The sequence below is a fragment of the Pristis pectinata genome, chromosome 7, assembly GCF_009764475.1.
Source record: "Pristis pectinata isolate sPriPec2 chromosome 7, sPriPec2.1.pri, whole genome shotgun sequence".
NCBI classification, from domain to species: Eukaryota; Metazoa; Chordata; class Chondrichthyes; order Rhinopristiformes; family Pristidae; genus Pristis; species Pristis pectinata.
In genome coordinates, this window is record NC_067411.1 from 19,243,140 (window position 1) to 19,262,924 (window position 19,785).

Sequence of the window (19,785 nt, forward strand, 5' to 3'; positions counted from 1 at the left end):
AAAGTGTGGTAAACTGTGAGCGGGATAACGGTAGACCTCAAGAGTACATGGAAAAGCTTGAATGGAAACGCATGTGTTGGATAGAATTAATGCAGGGAAGAAAGAAATTACATATTTTGACATGATAACCAAACAGGCAGCGTAGATTGAACAATACAATTCTAGAGTGGGCACAAAGGGAGCTGGGTATACATATGCCTAAGTCTTTGAAGCTAGCAGGAATGTTAAGCAAGCATCCTGGGTGTCATAAATAGAGACAGAGTAAAGAAGGCTTCAGAAAGCACCGGTTAGATCACAACCAGAACATTGCTCTGAATTCTGGATACAATAATTTAGGAAGGATGTGAATACACTAGAGGAATTACAGAAAAAAAATAGTAAGAACAGAAAAATGTGAGGAGATTTGATAGTATTGAACAAAATCCTGAAGGGTTAGGATAAAGAAAAAGAGGGCAATGTTTTCCATATGCAGAGAAGTCAGGGAACATATGACACAGCTCTAAAATGAGAGGCTAAAGAGCAAGGGTGATGTGAGAGAAAACCTTCTGCAGTGAGTAGTTATAATCAGGAGAGCACTCCGGAAAGTGCGGTGGATGCCGATTCATTCAATCCAAAAGGGAAAACATTTGCAAGGACATTGGGGAAGAATGGCAAAATGGATTGCTCTACAGATGACCTGCACATACCAACTGAGGTGAATCATCTCCTTTTATGCTGTTACAATTCTATGATTTTATGACCCTATAATGCGATGAACATTTGGAAATAGGATAACGTTCAGGCAATTTATACAATGGCTTTGCAATCTATACTCTGAGTTGTTTTCAAGGTGGGAGATTTAAAGGTAACCCCAATTCACATGAAATTTGTAACACAGATAACATATTTGTCTGAAATCCCTCTAGTCATATTTCAATGGGGTTAATTGCTTTACCAATAAAGCAAACAGAAGAAGTGCAGAGAAATTTACTGGACAATCCATTAAAACTAATTTACATTTGAATTTTAATTATTTGATGTATTTTAAGTCTTTTGTCTGCATAACTGCAGTCTTCCCTTTTGCAGATCTATGCAAATAGCAATGACCATTTTGGAATAACCATTACTGTTGATGATGGATTAAACGCACTGGTAGGTAACATCGATAACAATCAATGATGTTTTAGTCACATTTCCTTTCTGCCCAGTCTGGGAATCCACTCTCAAAGCCCTTGCTCCAAGTCAATTGAATGAAGCTTGAGTTGAGTGATTTCTGTGAAGTGTTTGAGTGATTTCTGTGAAGTGTTTAATAGAACTCCACAAGGGCAGCTTCCAGATGACTAAATTTATAACAATGATAGATTGGCCAGGTGAGAGGAACTCCTGAATGATTCCTCCTGAGATATCCCATCATGAAGGGTTTCTTCTTCTGTGTTAACATGGTTCCTGCTTGCAACACTGGTGGAGAAGTTATCTGTCATATTTCAAAAATAATGTTAAATTACCTCTCTTTGGATCATACTGCATTTTAGTTTCTCTTTTGTTAAGAATCAAGATGAAGAGCAGTAATAGAGAAATTATATGATTCAGCCAAGTGCTTGGTATATCTGTTGTCTTTTTTCACCTGGTTTCCCATTTAATTATGGCTCTTCTTTCTGTACATGTAGGTGAAAAAGACGCTCCATATATTCATTGAAGATGTTAATGACAATGCACCAGCATTTAAAGGGTTACCTTATCAAGCAGATGTCGCAGAGGTAGCCAGTTTTACATGCCAAACTCTATCCCTTTAAGCATGCAGCTTTAAACTATAGTCAATTATATGTTGTCAAAACTGACATAATAATTGCCAAATTGCTTTGAAAAACATATTATTAAGAGGACCCTTATTTTCTTTTGAAGCAGAATGAAGAAGTGGGAATGGAGATATTCAAAGTATTTGCTAGCGACTCTGATAGAGGCAATAATGGTTCAGTAACGTATGAAATTCTAGAGGTAACTATTTATCCATTCCTTTTTCTATACCTTAATAGTTATTTCCCTTATATATCAGACGGAGTACTTTATTTAGATTGCATAAAGGATGCATATTTGGTTGACATTCCCTCTTAATATTTTTTTGCTCAGTTTATACCCTCAGATAATGTTGAGTTATTCGAAATATCCAAAAATGGCAGTGTTTTCCTGAAAGGTCAGCTGGAATTTGCAAGAGCCAGCATTTACCAGGTTCTTGTCAAGGCAGTGGTAAGTAATAATGGGACAGATCACTCCAATAAATCAACAAGGCTTCATTTGTAAAATGTATTTACATTCTAAATGGATTATGCTCCAAAAGTCTTGGTGGAAACTGAATTAAATTATTAATTTTGACAGGAGAAAATAGAACAGCTTGTCACTGGATGGATAACCCAAGAACTAAACTGGATAAGACACAACACCCACCATTCTGCCTCCAAAGCAAACAAACCAATCAAAAGTAGCATATGCAAACATTTATGTGTGTATTCAATAGAGAGATCCAAATTGTAACTTGTAGGGTGAAAGTTGTCCATTTGTTGTGTTAATTCGTTCTTTCACTGGGTTCAAAGCAGTGCCTGATCCCTTATATCCGTCTTCTTCCCACAAGAATTCTCTCCCCTATCTTTACCTTGGCACTGTCCCTTGCTCTTTGATTAGGTTTCTCAGCAAATTAAAAAAGAGGTTTAGTCTCAGGAGCCATTTGGTCAAGGCTATCCCGATGTTTATTAAGAAGGGCAAATAAGAACTCTTTGCAAAGCTAACTGCTTCATGTTAAATAGTCAGCCTAGCGTGGTGAAAATTGAAAGCTTAAATTCTTTCTTTTAACAGGATCAAGGCAAACCAGAAGCAAAATATTCAACTACAAGACTGATCATAAATGTGATTGACATACCAAATAAACCACCAGAGTACTTAAGCTCAGTTTATCATGTTCGAATTCCAGAGAATTTACCTGTGGTATGTTTGCCAAGAAATCAATTTATCACACTAATTTTGAAATGTTATGAAGCTATTAAACATGACCTCCAATAAACATGAGCAAAATATAAATCTTTTTTTGTTTAGAACACAGTTATTATCACTGTAACAGCAATTGATGGAGATAGAGGTATTAACAACCCAATCACATACAGCATTAATGGTAAGTAATAAATGTGCTAGATGCTAGTTGTATGATAAGCCAAGCAATTATAATTTCTTTACGGACAACTGTCTGGTAGTCATGAGCTTGCTGATCCCAGTTTGTTATTCACTCAAGGGAGTAATTAATACTGAAATTCCTCACTCCTCAAAGGGTAGTTTCTGTCATGTGTTATTGAGCATCTTTGACAAATCTGCAAAGCATTCTTACTCCAGACTAGTCCATTCTCTCAGATTTTGTGGAGGAGACTGGAAGTAGAGTTACAAGAACAGATGACACTGAAGCAGAAACTGCATCAATTCTCACCCTGTTTCTGGATCCTGTACCTCAAGATGGCCTGAGAAGCATCTGATCTAAAATTATCAGTCATGCAGAAATATATATGAACTACTTGTTTGTGCTTATTGAGAGGTCTAATGTCTGTTTAGGATTCCCTGACAAATTTAGGCTTCAGGAGTCAAAGGTAACAAACTTCAGAAGCAGAGTTCAACGTGGCTACATTAGAACATTGTGAGTTTATTACACACAACAGAGGATACTTATCTATCCATCTTTAACCTAGGAAGCACTCTTCCCTTTCTATCAGGAGAATTTTAAAAAATCTCTGTGTATAAATACATCGGATAAGTAAGGATTCCATAACATACAAGTAATCAGCAAACATTTGTTATGTAAAATATAATTAATCTGTTAAGAGCCACAGAATTAGAACACAAGGTGAAAAATAGTATACCAACCAATCTTACATCATCCCCGAGGAAATGTCTGATTTATAAAGGTCTTCCATATGTGTCGTATGAACTATTCCTCACTCTGTACTCCATAATGCATTACCGATTTCTAACTGCCCTTGAGAAGGAGTTGATCAGCCACCCTTTTGAGCCGCTGCAGTCCATCTAGTGAAGGCAATCATATTTTGGATTAGAAGTTCCAGTATGGAGCCCCAATGCTGTAGAGCCAGTGATATAGTTCCAAGTCAGGATGGTGTACAACTTGGAGGGGATCCTGCAGGAGGTGGTGCACCTGCTGTCCTTGAGCTTCTTGGTGGTAGAGACTGCAGTTTAGGCAGATGCTGCTGGAGCGCCAAGATGAGCAAACACACGGCCTTTTGTAATTAGTGCCCACTGCAGCGGCGTGTGTGACGGTGACGAATATTTAGGGTGGAAGGTGGGATTCTGATCAAGAAGAGTGCTTTGTCCAGGATGCTGCTGAGCTCCCTGCGTGTTGTTGGAGCTGCCCTCATCCGGTCAAGTGGAAAGTTTTCCATCACACTCCAGTCTTGTGGCTTGTAGATGGTAGAAAGTTTGAGTGTGTCAGGATGTGTGTCACAGAATGCCCACCCTCTGAAACTGCTCTTGTAGCCACAGTATTCAAGTGGCCGCTTCAATAGAGGTTCTTGACAATGGTGAATCTTGTGATGTTGAAGGAGGGGACCCGGTCCAAGTAGTACTGTCTTATAATGATGGCCTCTGGTTGTGATCTTCCCCACAAGTGGAAATATTCTCTCGGCATCCACTCGATTAAAATCCTTCATAATTTTAAAGACCCCTGAATGGGTCACTCCTGCGGCTTCTTTTTCTCAAAAGAAAAGAGACTCAGTCTGTTCATCCTTTCCCACCCTCGACTTCTAGTGATGGGTTTATGTGTACTCTTAGCTCCCTTTGTTCCTCTGTCCCACCCAAACTTTCACCTTCCAAGTAATATCCTTCCACCAGAGTGAACATTCATCTGTGTTGAATTTCATTTACCAATTATTTGCCCACTCTGCAAACTTATTAACATCCTTCTGTAATGTGTTGCCGACCTGCTCAATACAGTCTATCCCTCTCAACTTGGAATCATCCACAGATCTAGATGTTGCATTCAGTTCCGGAGTCCAGATCATTGTGAGATGCAGAGTCCCCACTTCCCACTGTGCATAGTTGCTCTTTCCTCCCACTCTCTGCTTTCTATCCTGAAATGATCTAACAATCCAGTCTGCTACTTGTCCCTTATCTCTGTGTATTTGTTGCTGGTTTCTTTTTACTGACTGTTGCTACAATTCTTCAGGTTTCTATATTTACTCATGCTTCAAAAGTACAGAAGGAGGTGGAGATCAAATTCTAAAAGAAGTATTGCAAACTTTGCATTTTGTGAAAAGAATTTCCCCTAGTCATGGATTGCATGCTAAGTCTTCTTACAATACAGCATGGCAGGCAGACCGTGCTCAGTGCATGCAGAACAGGACAAGATGGTGCCAGAAGGAGGATGAAGTGAAGCAGACGGTCCTCAGTGGGATGCTATATCTCCCATGCAGTTCAGCAAGCAATTGAACATGTTAAATATCTGTGCTTAACTAAGGATGAATACATTAAAATCTCTCATCAGCTGAGACACAACTTCAGCATCAGAACAGGGCAAGGATAGCATTGCCTGTGGCCATCAAACTAACTATTATACTTCCTTTTATATATTTCTTCCACTGTGAGTACAGAAGGTCAGTCGGGCACTCTATTCAAAGAAGATGACCATATTTCAGTTAGTTCTTCCGAGAAACCAAGCACATCTGCTGGGATAACAGGCTTTTCCATGATGCAGACCATCACTGACTTCACACATACTGCTTTGTTGGGACCATATGTCAATACGGCTATGAACAATAATGGAACCAATTCCACTCCCTCAAAGTCAAACTAGTGTGTGACCATAGGCAGTGAAGCCTGCAGGCCCAGTGTCCCCACAGTAACGACAATTCCTACAGTCTGTGACAATCCATGGTGCCATCTGCATTTGAACCATAACAGAAAACCAAAAATGGTGACTGAGTGCAGACAAAGTGACTGATGATTCTGGAGTGTATCGTACATACACCTGCTGTATGACTCTATGTGTAATGGGCCTATAAATGAAGGCATGTTGTAACATGAAATCTGATAAAACTTTGGTTAGGCTGCATTTGGAGTATTGTGTGCAGTTTTGGTCACCCCCGTTGCAGGAAGGATGTGGGGACTTTGGAGAGGGTGCAGAAGAGATGCACCAGGATGCTGCCTGGGTTAGAGAGTATTAGCTTTAGGAGATGATGGAGAAACTTGGATTGTTTTCTCTGAGGAGAGACCTGATAGAGGTTTGTAAAATTATGAGAGGCATTGGTGGGGATAGATAGCCAGAATCTTTTTCCCAGGGCAGAAACGTCAAACACTAGAGGAATTAGCTTTAAGGTGAGAGGGGGAAAAGTTTAAAGAAGATGTGTGGTTAATCTTTTTACACAGAGAGTGGTAGGTACCTGGAACACATTGCCAGGGGTGGTGGTGGAAGCAGAACGATCGTGACGTTTCAGGGGCATTTAGACAGGCACGTGAACATGCAGGGAATGGAGGGCTATGGATCACGTGCAGACAGATGGGATTCATTTAATTTGGCATTACGGTCAGCACAGGCATTGTGGACTGAAGGGCCTGTTCCTGTGCTGTACTGTTCTATGTTCTATGATACTTCAGCCTGCTGGCATGATGAAAAAATGCTTCCATTGGCTGGAGGCATCCAGAAATCCTCGGCAGAGGATTGGCATCATCTGATCTTCTGACAACAGGTTGACAGGAAGCTGCGTGAATCGAAAGATATAGGGATATGAGAACTGGGAAGACATATAAGACTAAGACAAATCACCATATGGATTGCTTGGATAAACAATTAATTTGTGTGTGGTATTTTCTATCTAATTTAATGTAATTAGGGCTGCATACACATTTGTTCATTCTCTCACTTTAGGTACCAGTACATTTAAAGTAGATAACGTAACTGGTAAAGTCACTACTGCCTCTATGTTGGACAGAGAAAATATGGAAGAACTCATTACAATTGATATCACTGTAAGTCACACCACAAGTGTAAAACCCAAGTGCAATGATTTATTATATTTCTTTGTTTAACCATGCCTAAGTTTTCACATGTTTGTATTATTTACTTGTCTGTTTCTGTTGTCCAAAATTTTGGCACATGTATCAGTGATTCATTCGTTACTGTTTCCTCTGTTTTAAAGTTAAAACTGCTGAGTAGTTGCAATCTTAGGGTAAACAAACTGTAGAACTCTCCTTTTGTTTCTCTCCATTTGTGTGAGTAGGTTATGGGTAGTCCTCTGTTTTGCTTCCCTTTGTAACATGCAGAATAATGAAGTGATTCAGTGCATGCATTTCCTTTTTAATCTTCATACAGTAGTTTTGCACTCAGAACCTGCAAAATCCGCTGTGGAAGCAAAACAAGGCATTAATTTTGAAAAGCTGATGTCAGCCACAGAGGGTGCTCAGTTTAAAAAGTACTTGAGTCACACAAGATTAGGCTTTGCGCATGTTTGGATGATTTTTGAAAACAGGAAAAAGTAGGTCATCAAAACTGAAGACACAGTTAGGTTTCATTTTGTTTGGAGCTGCTTTGTTCCATTGATTGAACATCTTAACACTCCCACTGATTTTAATCACAATGAAGTGAAAATGTTTTTTTTTAAATTAATTTCAGGCTTTTGAACTTGTCAACGGTATTAAGGACCTTTCAGCTACAGCAACAACAACAATTACAATTTTAATACTTGATGTCAATGACAATAAGCCAATATTTTATTCAATGCATGGAACATCTACTGACACATTTCGTGCAATAGTGCCTGAAGAGACAGCTAATGGCATGCCAATTCTTCACATTTTTGCACAAGACCTAGACCAAGTTGGTTTATTTCATTTTAACTTGATATTTTTAATTATCAAGGACATCTTCCATATATCTGAGCCCAATTATTTTTCACCTCTCCCATTCAATAGGGCAACAATGGAACATTTGGAGCATTTCTTCAAGGACCAGATTCTACAGCTTTTAATTTGAATCGAAATATCGTTTACAATGAGGGGATGTTAACAATCCAAGTGGCAAACTCTGAGGCACTAGACTTTGAGAGGAATGATTTCTTACAGTTTCAGGTGTGTTCAACTAATTATCTTTTAATTATATTTACCAGCTAATCATTGCTAATGGTGATTAAAAGAAACATTGTTAATGAATTGATTTGGAAAACTTGGGCGTGAAATGTTCAAAGAAAGCAAAGCAAGTATGCTGATTGGTTTCCAGAAAATTAATACATTTAACAGAATTAAAAGTGTATTAAATAATAAACAAAGGTACATGAACATAATGCTTAAGCTACTGGACTCTACCTAGAGAGCTAGGCTGATGCTATGTTTGAATCTCACAACAGCAGCTGAGGAATTTAATAATAACATGAGAAAAAGAAGCAGGAGTGGAAATCTGTGATAAAAAGAAGCACCAGTGACTGTGAAAATGAAACTACTGGATTGCCATAAAAAGCATTCGGTTCACAAATATTCTTAAGGAAAGGTCATCTGCAATCTCTCTCTCTCTCTCATCTTCCCTTGACACTTAACTGCCATCTGAAGTTCAGGAGTAATTTGGGATAGGCAGTACATTCTGGCCTACATTCCCAAGTCATGAATAAATAAGTAAAATAATAGAAATATTACATGAATTAACTTTAATAAATTAACTAAAAATTCCTATAGATAGATAGGTAAAAAGTCCTTTTCTCCTTAGGTACCTTTTTACATAAATAGATTTGCAAATTAATAATTGAATATGTTTCCAATATATGACCATAATTTAATTTAAGAAATTAAACAGGCAGATTAAGTACAGGTTTTCATCCAATAATACATTGTTTGAAAAACTGCTCACTGTTCCCAATATAGTATTTGCAACAAAAAAGGATTCTGAGTATGAAGTTACATTTGAATTCAGGTGTTTTTTGGTAATTGTCTTCCAAACTAGACAATTAGTACAACCCACCCAGAACTAGTGAATCTTTTCATGTGAATTTTTTCACACATAAGCAGAGGAGATGTAGCTTCCATCACATTGGGAATACATTAAAAGGTATAAATGAAATTAAAATTAAGCAAAATTTCAACATGCCTAACCTTACTGGTCTGTACTATGAATTGTCACCTGAGCTCTCCCTGTGCCAATACTTTCCAGATCTGGATATAAAGTCCATGTTGCTGGTCCAATGGATTCAGGATGCCCTGGGACACAGTCCGTAAGTTCTCTGTCAAAGCCCAGTTCCCACTTTTGCAAACATTATTAGGCTCATTTAACAGTTTGTAATTGCTCTGACATTCAGAGACATTTAAAAACAATTAAAAGTGAACAATTACAATTTTAAATTCTGTTGAAAAATTAGAATGTAAGTTAGCTAAAGCAACCAAAAACTCATAAATAATTAAATATATAAATAAACTGTCTTATTTATAACCCTAAGATCATGGAAATGACTCCCCAGTGTAAATGTTGAAGAATCTTAGCAAAGGGGATCCATGCTGGAGTGTATATGAAATCCAGTGGTGAAGCAAACTGACAAATTCAACATTCTGAATCTATTAGTATGTGTGACTTCCACATCTAATAACCACAAGCAAGTCCTGGACTTGTTTTCAGTAAATTGGTAAATGCTGGTGGTTCTATTCAGAATTGCCAGCATTAATTGGCAAGGTCCAAGCAAAAGTATCAAGATTCATGCACCAATTAGTTGAAAATGAACCCTTAATTGTAGCCATTTATCTAACAAAGTTACTTGAGAAAGAGTTGAAAAGTGTATGTTTAACTTTGCTCTGCTTTCTTTCTAAACAAAAGGATAAAATCTATTTATTTTCACTCTTCCTAAAATGATTTCCTTGGCTTTCTGTCTTGTAAATACTTTTCCATCAATGCATCAGAGTGGGAAGACGAAAGAGTGGCCCTTAAAAACCTTCAGTCAATGCATATACTGAGAATGGTCAATTTCTATGTCAACCTTAAAAAAACTGGGAGTCATTCATAATAGATGCCCACATAAGAGTGTACAATACAGTCTTGTGAGATTCTTTGGGAAAGCTTAATGAATAATCTTATGTTTTTGTTTCTAAACAATATATACGAGATAAAAATCTAATTAAAAGTTAATGGGAACCATGAAGCCAATGAATTTTTGGAAAATTCCATCTGGTTAACTAATTTCCTTCAGCAGGTGAATTTGACTGTCTTTACCTCGTCTAGTGCTCTGACATCACTTAAAAAGCTAACAATGTAAGGACAACTGGGATGGACAGTGAATTAACAATCACATCAATAAGTCTCACAGTTTTTTTTATTAATATTGTCTCTGATGGGTCCTTGATTTCTTTTCTGTTGGAATGTTTCTGTAGAATTTGCTAGAATGATACAAGGTGCTTTTAAAGTATGACTGTGACAGAGCCCAAATTAGGTCAATAGAAACAATGATAATAGCTTCATATGACTTCTGTTGGAAAGATCCACTAGGTTGCAGAAATTCCACTAGACTACTTTCATAGAACATCCCATTAGTGCAGTCTTTACCACTGTCCAGCTATTCCCCTGCTTTACTGTACTGGAGGCAGTTCAGTTTACTAGACTAAAACCTGGAATGGGCAACTTGTCTTATTGGGAAAAGTTGGACAGGCAAGGCTTGTACCTGCTAGAATGAAAGGAGACATGATTGAAATAAACAAGATCCTGAAGGGTCTTGTCAGGGTGGATGTGAAGAGGATTTTTCTCCTTGTGGGAGAGTCTAGAACTAGGGGTAACTGTTTAAAAATAAGACGAGGCAAATTTTTCTCTCTCAGAGGGTTGTGGGATTTTGGAACACTATTTCTTAAATGGCAGTGGAAGCAGACTCTTCGAATATTATTATTATTATTACTTGATAAGAAAGAAGGTGAAAAGTTACTACCTCTAAATGGGAACGTGGATTTGAAGTTAGTCAGAACATTCATGATAATGTTAAATGGCAAACCAGCTTGAGGGATAAGGTGGCCCATTGCTGCTCCTAATTCATATACTGTATATGTCCGTATGATGTCTGCTTGAGCCTGTTTGATGGTTTCACTGTCAGAACAGTGCAACTATCAACAATTTTCAAACATAGTTTGAACTGGTGCAGAAGGAACATGAGCTCTACTTGACAAACAGAAGGATTGATAAGAGTGACCAGAAACTCAGCGAAACTTGGGTCTGAAGAATGTGTTGAAAGAAGACTCTAGAACAGAGATAGGATTGATAAAGGTCATAGAGAGATTTTGTTTACATGCATTTTGAAGTTACTGCTTTGGAGAGTAAGGAAACAGACTGTGCCATCAGAGTGGAATTGCTAGGCAAGGCAATTTTTAAGTGCAAGATTTTTGAGGGAGTAGCAGTCTGGGTGATGAATGTCCAAACATCGCGGCACAAAGTCTATCCAAACATTAAATAGGATGCCAGGATTGTGATTGGATTGATTCAGTCAGAGAGGCTGACTAAGAAGAATAGTACAAGGAAGAAATTTGTGCACGGGCTTTGTTTCTGCTGACATTGAACTGAAAGAATTTAGCAATTTGATATTAGGTAATCAGGGTTTAACAGCAGGAGGCAATGAAGGAGCTGAGGGAAATGGTGGAAGGATAGACCTGCATATGTGTGAAATCATGATCTTGGCTGTGGAAAACGCAGAACAAGATTAAGAAAGAGACCAAAGACTGATTTATCATTCCGTGCAAGTTTTTTTGTTTGAACAATATTAGGACATTTGCCCTCACCCTATCCAGCTTTGCAAACCATATGATAGTCATTTCCTGAGATCAAGCCTTTCACCTGAGTGAACCTGAGCTCTGTGTCTGACCACTACTGTTTAGCTCAGTGCGGTGAATGGATGGAAATCCAGGCAGTATGGATTACAGCTTCACTTTCCTCTGTATGCTCCATCACATAATCATCTAAAGGCCAAACACAGAGAGTTAACGTCTGCCTGGGCAGGTTTACAATTTCACAAGAAATACCAAACAGAGGAAATCTTCACCGATACATTTAGTCCAGAAGAATTTGTGCTCCTTCATCTTTAGTTCTGTGAACAGACAGACTGCTCTTAAACAAGTAATTGCAAGCAGAATACTGGCACTCAGTTGGAAGACATTATTTTGCTTCAGGCTGTGAAAAGCCAATATTTCAGCCTTTACAAAGAAGTAATCTGAGAAATACTGTATGTTTAGAAAATATAAACATTTCTGAGCAGCTTTCTGAGGTAATACTGCAATAAAATAGAGAGCATTTATGTACACACTGAGCATAATTGTAATTGTACACGTGTTGTTACAAATAGCACAGTGAAATTATTAAGCGAAGAGACAATCTGTTAGTTAGTTAGTAGGAGGCTGAAAGGAACTTATGTTTTAGCTTCACACACACCTCACAAGCAAGGGTCAATGCCCAATATGAAGCCTTCAAGAAATATCAGGGTAAAATTCAAGTTTGCCAGGATTGCAAAATGCTCAGTGGGAGCCACATTCATAATGATGTTGTTCAAGTCTGGTTGTCCTTTGAATTCACCGTATGTTAGGACAGGAACTATATGAACAGGTACAGCAGCTCCCCTTCACTCAATAATCCTGAAGCTTTCAAGAATGCTTTCTGCTGGTTTTAGTCCTTAAGTTACCTTATCTATTAAACTCAGTCCTCCAATTAGCCACATGAGCCTATGACCATTAGTTGCTTGTCTGACATCTCAAGCAGTGACTGAAAGTCAAATCACTGCAGATGCTGGAATTTGGGAAAAAAACAAAAAATGCTAGAAATGTTCCACAAGTCAGGCAGCATCTGTGGAGAGAGAAACAGAGCTAACATTATGTGTCAATGACCCTTCATCAGCATGATAAAAGTGAGAAAACAAGTTAGCTTTACTTTGCAGAGACAGTGGGGCAGGAAGGGATATGAACTATGTACAGTAAGCTGTTCTCCAGTTAAATACTTGTGCATACATGGTGTGGTAGAAGAGTGGTAGGTATCAGTAGGTTTGAGACTAGGTAGGTGCTTGCAATGAGAAGAGTATTGCTTCCTCTCTCACATCAAAGATCTCCAGAAGACTTGATTTGGGATGGAACTAGATATCAGATTAACAGCTTTTGCACAGTTTTTCAATTATTGTTATTGTTTCTTTTTCCACAAAGCCTTCATCTTTTGCTCTTTGTCTCCCTCTCCATTCTTGATTGTCTGCATTTTAGTTGGTGGTTTCTGCTGGAGAAAAATCATAGACTTTGGTCAGACATTGGAAATGTACAGGAAAACTTACAGGAAGTACTAGAAACTGGGGCCAAGATCTTTTGCCAACTTGTAGGAAATGAAGGAGAAGCCACAAATGGGGTCGGACCTAACATTAATGGGGGCAGCGTGATAACAGATGGGAGAGAACCAAAGGACTCTCAGCCATGTAGTTCCAAACACCACGATTACGTAAGTGTGTGCAACCACAAATTCTCAGAGACCAGGTCCATCTTCTACCCTTAAGGTAATTCTCGAGATAGATGGATACGGTTCAGAGAGTCCGACCATGGGCCTAATAGTGTTTTTATGAGAATACAACCTTGTTTTTTTCTTCTTACGTGGTGCCATGGAAGAAGCAGAGGTGGAATAGGGAAAAGAAAGAAAGATCTTCCATTAACAGAGTGCCTCTCATCACTTCAGGATGTACCAAGACTCTTGCAACCAAGGAAGCCCTTCTGATGTGAAATTAACCAGGCCAATTCCACGTGCAAACACCCCCAAACAGCAGTGTGATATTGAGCAGATAATGCAGGGCATGACTACACAGCCTGATGCCACTGCTAAAGTGGGACTTATCCTCATTTTTCTGTGGAGTTCCCAGTACCTAGCGCAGCCAAGTGCAGTTTACTCCTGCATGGCCTCTCAAATTCTAGCTGACCATGTTGTCCACTGGTGTAGTCCACATAAAGTCCAATGGACACCACGAAGTTCCTCAGGCTTCCCAGCTCTCAGACTGGGAATTCTGCCTTCTTAGCCTGCAGTAGGTTTAACCTGCTGCAATTACTGCAGTCCTCGTGTGTGTGTTCATGTGTGTGTGTGTGTGTGTGTGTGTGTGTGTGTGTGTGTGTGTGTGTGTGTGTGTGTGTGTGTGTGTGTGTGTGTGTGTGCATATGTGCATGCATGCATGTTTGTGTGCCTCAGCTTCTAAATATTACAATTTATTTTTGATTTTCCTTTGACATTACATTTATTTTTTAACAAGTCCCGAGTGATTTTGAATATTTGTGAATATCAAACATTCTGCAATAGCGACAGCTCTGAGAGCCAGTGAGCCTGGGGTCGGGCTTCACTGGCCGCCAAAGCTGCTCTGTGAATTCAGCCAGCTGCCTGTGCTGAGACATCCCCCACCCCTCCCTGGGCCACACCAAGTTGTTGGGGGCTGGAATCCCAGCAAAAGACTGCACCAGGAGCCACCTTGAAAGAAACAATGTCTAGGACTAGGCATGATCTAGCCCCAATGTATTGGTCAAGGGATAGAAAGTAGCCAGGCGATAACTTCCCTGAGCTTCTTCAAAGTATTGCCATTTTTAATGTTCAACTGAGAGTTCACACAGGGTCTTAAGGTGTCATCCATAAATGTTGCACCTCTGACAATCCAGTACTCAGTGCCTCACAGGAGCAAGAACCTAAAGCTTGTGCTCAGATCCTTGGGGCAGGACTTGAACCCACAATCTTCTGATTCACAGGCTAGTGAGCTGCTGCATCGTTGCAGTTGACAAAGGAAGCTGTGAAAGTAAGCCCAGGCTCCCGTGACACTGGAATAAGAGCCCAGGATGCGTCGCCAAAGGATCCAATCAGCATTCAGGCCTTCTGTATCCATCTGAGCAACATTTTGGGTGACTGGTCAGTGAAGTATATGCATGGGTATAGTGGCAAATTGGACTCAAAACTGACATAATGGCAGGAAGCCAATGATAATGCTCTACAGGTGTTTTAGCAGCTGGTGGTTCTGTAGTGCTAGTTCCCTTGCTTTTCATGGTATATATATATTTTCTTATGTTTTCTAAAGATGTTGAAAGAGACCATTCAGCCTATCACTTCTATATTGGCTTTCAGAACATTCCAATGAGTCCCATTCTCCCAAGTATTTTCCTTGTAACTTACTTTCTCTCACATGCCCATCTACCCCCCCTTCCTCCCCGCCCCCTCCCCAATTCTCCTGCTACCCACCTACACCGGGAGCAACATACAGCCGCCAATTAACCTACCAACCAGCATGTGTTTGGAATGTGGGAGGAAACCAGAGCACCCAGGAAAACCCACACAGTCATAGGGAGAACGTGTAAACTCCATGCAGACACTGTCCAAGGTCAGGATCAAATCCAGGACACTGGAGTTATTGATAGTTTAGATTTAAAATATGCTCTAGGATTAAAAAATAACATTAAAAAGTGCTGAAAATGCTTTGTAGGTTGTGCAGCATCAGCAGAGGGGGAAATGAAGTGATGTTTCAGAACAATGACTTTTCTTCAGAGCTGAAACACGTGAGAGATAAGATAAGATATCTTTGTTAGTCACATGGATTGATGTTACAAGAGGAAGGCAGGGGTGATAAAATTAATGTTATGATAGTTGAGGGATGGTAGTAAAGGAATAAAAGATGAATGTAGAGGAACATTAAATAGGAATACAGAACCATTACTTGAATTTGTTGAGCTTGGTGTTGCATTCCCAGACTATAACATTATTCATTTCTATCATCAAGGCTTCATTGACAAAGGACACACTCTATAGTCTTTGTGACACTCCTAATGTGGGTTCCTGGTTTTAGACTCAGTGATGAAGAAAACAATACTGAAGTACATCTGAGCCAAGATGATGTGTGACTTGGAAGGGAAGCTGCAGGTGGTGGTATTTCCCTGCTGACCTGGTCCTAGGGTGTAGGGGCATGGATTTGGGAGTTGCTGTTGAGGAACCCTTGGCAAACTTTTGCAATGCATCTTGTCTTTTGTACACACAATAGCTATAGTAAAGGAAGTGAACGTTTAGGATGGTGGATGGGTGCCATTCAGGTTGGTAATTTTGCCCTGGATAGTATTGAGCTCTTTCAGTACTGTTGTCACTGTTCCCAACCAGGTAAGCTGAGATTTAATGAAATTGAAAAGAGTATTAGAAAGGATCTGATGAGAAATTTTTTCCAGCCAGAGTATAGTAATAGTCTGGACTCAGTGTCTGAAAGGATGACAGAGACAGAAACTCCCTTCACATTTGGTTCTGTACGTGAAATGTTGTCATTTGACCAGGACATGGACAGCATTGTTTTATTTTCAGTCAACACAAAGAGAATGGGACAAGCAGTTTTGTTCTGTACTTTGACATTCCATGTTTCTAAGAAAATGACTCTTAAAGTCTTCTTAAGTAATTTCCACATTATTCTGGAATATGCTAACTATATTTTTCAGGATTCTGTAGTTTTCTGGGGAACTAGGAGTGAGTTGTCCATGTTTGGTACAAATTCACAATTGGTGGAAATAAGTAATGTGCTAATTTTTTAACATTTTCCATTCAGTTTCCTGTTGACTGAGTGCAGAGTACACATCTGCTCACATCCTGAGCAGTTGCTCATAACTCCTGTATGTTTTCCCTAAAAATGTGGCTGTCTTAGATTCATAATTAATCTTACGTTTGCAATTCTTGAGAACAATCACCCTGCTGTCGTATGAATGTAAGACGTGAGCTTCATGAGTTTGTGGATGACACCAAAATTGGTGGTGTTGTCGATAGCAAGGAGGCGATAGCTTATCTGATAAAAGTGCAAGCACAGGAAATACTCTACCTGCCTTTTTATCTTCAGTCTCCAGAGCCCCAAGTATTCTCTCCAGTTAAAACAGTGATTTATTTGTACTTCTTTCAATAAAGTATTCATTGTTCATGACATGGTCTCCTCCATCCTGGGGAAGTAAATGCAGACCAGGTGCTGCTTTGCAGATTTGCATACGCATTCTATTTGAAAGCGTGACTCCATGACTTTGGTCACCTATCATTTCCCACTCTAGCATCTCTATATTCAGCCTCCTATACTAGTCCCATGAAACTCAAAGCAAGCTCAAAGAACAACACCTCATCTTCTCAAGTGTGAGATGGTGCATTTTGAGAAGTCAAATAGGGGTAGGAAATATGCAGGAAATAGCAGAAATATTGGTGAACAAAGGCATATTCAAGTTCAAGTCAATAGTTCCCTGAAAATGGCAACACAGGTAGATAAGGTGGTGAAGAAGGCATATAACATGCTTGCCTTCATAGATCAGGGCATAGAATATAAAAGTTGGGACATTATATTGCAGCTTTACAAAACAAAGGTTGGACTACACTTGGAGCATTGTATGCAGTTCTGATTGCCACACTATAAGAAGGACATGATTACACTGGAGGGAGTGCAGAGAAGATTCACCAGGATGTTGTCTGGATTCCAGGACTTTAGTTATGAGGAAAGATTGGCTAGGCTGGGCCTGATTTCTCTGGAGAGAAGGAGGATAAAGGAGGTGTAGGATTGGGGAGGGGGTGGGGGTGCTGCTGATAGAGGTATTTATAAAAGATACAGGTCGAGTAGATAGATGAGAGGAAAGAATTTTAAAGATGGTCTGAGGGGAAAGTTTTTTGCACAGAGAGAGGTTGAAATATAGAATGCACTGCCAGAGGAGTTAGTGGAATCAGATACAACCACAATGTTGAAGAGACATTTAGAAATGCACTTGAATAGGCAAGGCATAGAAAGATTTGAACCTAATGTGGGAAAATGGGATTAGTGTAGATAGACAAAAAGGTTGTCATGGATGTAGGGAGCCAAAGGACCCATTTCTGTGTTGTACCACTTTATGACTGTATGTTTAAATAGGTGCAGGGCATGTCCTCCTCAGTGCATGTGCTTCCAACTCTCAGTAAGTAGCCTTAAATTCCCAAGTCACTCATCTCATCCAAATTAACCTATTCTGCCATTATATCCTTTGATTCTAAAGCAATGCATTGCATTTATATCCAATGTTGTACCTTCTGTACAATTCAATGCCCAAAACTGCATGAACTGTTTCATGTGTGACTTAACTAATATCATGCACATTATCTTACAATCATGTATAAGTTCAGCAGTACCTCCACTTGCATTTTTTAATTTTAAATTCAGGTTTCCAGCATTCACGTTTTTATTCTTTACTTTACTGAACAAAACATTTCTGCCACTGTGTGGAAGGGCTTCAGCTTACTGTTAATATCCTGGAGGCAAGTAGAGCTGCTTGAACTCTAAGGCCTCACTTGCAGGTGCAGCTTCACTCAAAGCCTCAGACACAAGAAATTTCTTGTTTCATCGAGGTCATCATGGCTAACACCTGGCTTTGACTCCATTCATGGCAACCAGGTGGTATCTCATTTTACGCACCTCTTAAAGTTGAAAACAGCTCATATACAAAATAAAACTGTTTTATTTATTCATTCATACTGTGTGATGTAAAGACCTTTAATGAATCAGAAAGGTTTTTTAAATATCAATCCAGTGGTTTTTACAATCACCATCAATGATTCTCACATTTAGTCTAGATTTATTTCACTATTTGTATTTAAATTCCCCAGCTTTCATGGTGGGATTTAAACTCCTGTCTCTGGATCGCTAGTCCAGGCATCTGGACGCTAATCCGGTAATTTAACCACTGTGCTACCTTACCCTTTAAATGTAACAAACAACAGAGACTACAAACAGGCCTCAGCAGGATAAAGAAAGACATGAAATGGACAGATACGCAGCAGGTGAAATTAAACGCTGAGAGATGGGAAGTGATTTATTTTGGGAGGCAGCATGAGTAGAGGCAATATAAATTGATCAGATTTTAAAGAGAGTGCTGGAATAGAGGAATCCTGGAGGTCCACAAATACAATTTATTGAAGACAGAGAGAAAGTATTAAAAAATCATGTAATCCTTTTAACTTTCAGCTAGAGTGTTGCATTCAGTTATTGACACCACACCTTTGGAAAGAATCTCATGGCCTGGAGAGGGTGCAGAGGATATTTATTAGAGTTATAACAGCAGTGAGTTATGTGGAGAAGCTGATGTTCTCCCTAGAACAGAGAAATTTAAGAAGAGATTTAACTGAACTCTTTAACATCATGAATGAGGTTGGCGGATTGACAACTAGGAGAAGGTGTTTTTACTGGTGGAAAGGTCAGGAACCGACGATAAAGATTTAAGATGATCAGCAAAGAAACCAAAGACGACTTGAGGAAACCTTTTTATTCACAGTGAGTTCTTTTGATCTGGGAAACCTTGTCTGAGAGGGCAGTGGAAACAGTTTCAATTGGAACTTTTGAAAATGAGTTGGATAATCAAAGGGGAAAGAATTACTGGAACATGGGGAAGGATCAAGGGAGGGGATTAATAGCCAGCTCCAACAAAGAGGCAGGCATGATGAACCAAAGGTCGCCTCCTGTGCTGTGTTTTTCTGTGATTCCAATGCAAGCTAATGGTTTTTCCAGTCCTCGAATTCTCAGCTGTGTCAGGTATGGTTTGATAGGTAGAAATTTCCAGCCTCATTCAGGATCCATTCCAGAGACCTGACCACATAATCCAGGCTGACATCCCAGTGCATTAACAAGGGAACCTGTCATGCACAAATTGACTGTGGCATTTCCTCCATTTCAATACAGAGAAAGTACTTCAAAAGCTATTCAGTGGTTGCCTGTAAAGCAGAACGGGATGTTCTGAGTTCATGGACTTTGTCAGATGTGGCTCACTCTATTCTTTAGGTTCACATTCCACTCCGGAGGTCTGAGCTAA

General features: G+C 39.3%; 1 protein-coding gene across 6 annotated transcripts in view; it reads left to right on the forward strand.

Moving 5' to 3' along the window:
• LOC127572647 (cadherin-related family member 2-like) overlaps positions 1-19,785 on the forward strand; it is a 92,973-nt gene that overhangs the window by 13,068 nt on the left and 60,120 nt on the right. For 5 of the 6 annotated variants that reach the window (XM_052020127.1, XM_052020129.1, XM_052020131.1 and 2 more), the window contains exons 5-13: positions 1,066-1,131; positions 1,647-1,736; positions 1,882-1,974; positions 2,107-2,223; positions 2,827-2,955; positions 3,064-3,139; positions 6,887-6,987; positions 7,631-7,834; positions 7,930-8,085. In XM_052020127.1, the coding sequence (XP_051876087.1) occupies positions 1,066-1,131; positions 1,647-1,736; positions 1,882-1,974; positions 2,107-2,223; positions 2,827-2,955; positions 3,064-3,139; positions 6,887-6,987; positions 7,631-7,834; positions 7,930-8,085 (1,032 nt within the window). The remainder of the gene's footprint in view (positions 1-1,065; positions 1,132-1,646; positions 1,737-1,881; positions 1,975-2,106; positions 2,224-2,826; positions 2,956-3,063; positions 3,140-6,886; positions 6,988-7,630; positions 7,835-7,929; positions 8,086-19,785) is intronic. The other variant, XM_052020128.1, reaches the window with a different exon arrangement.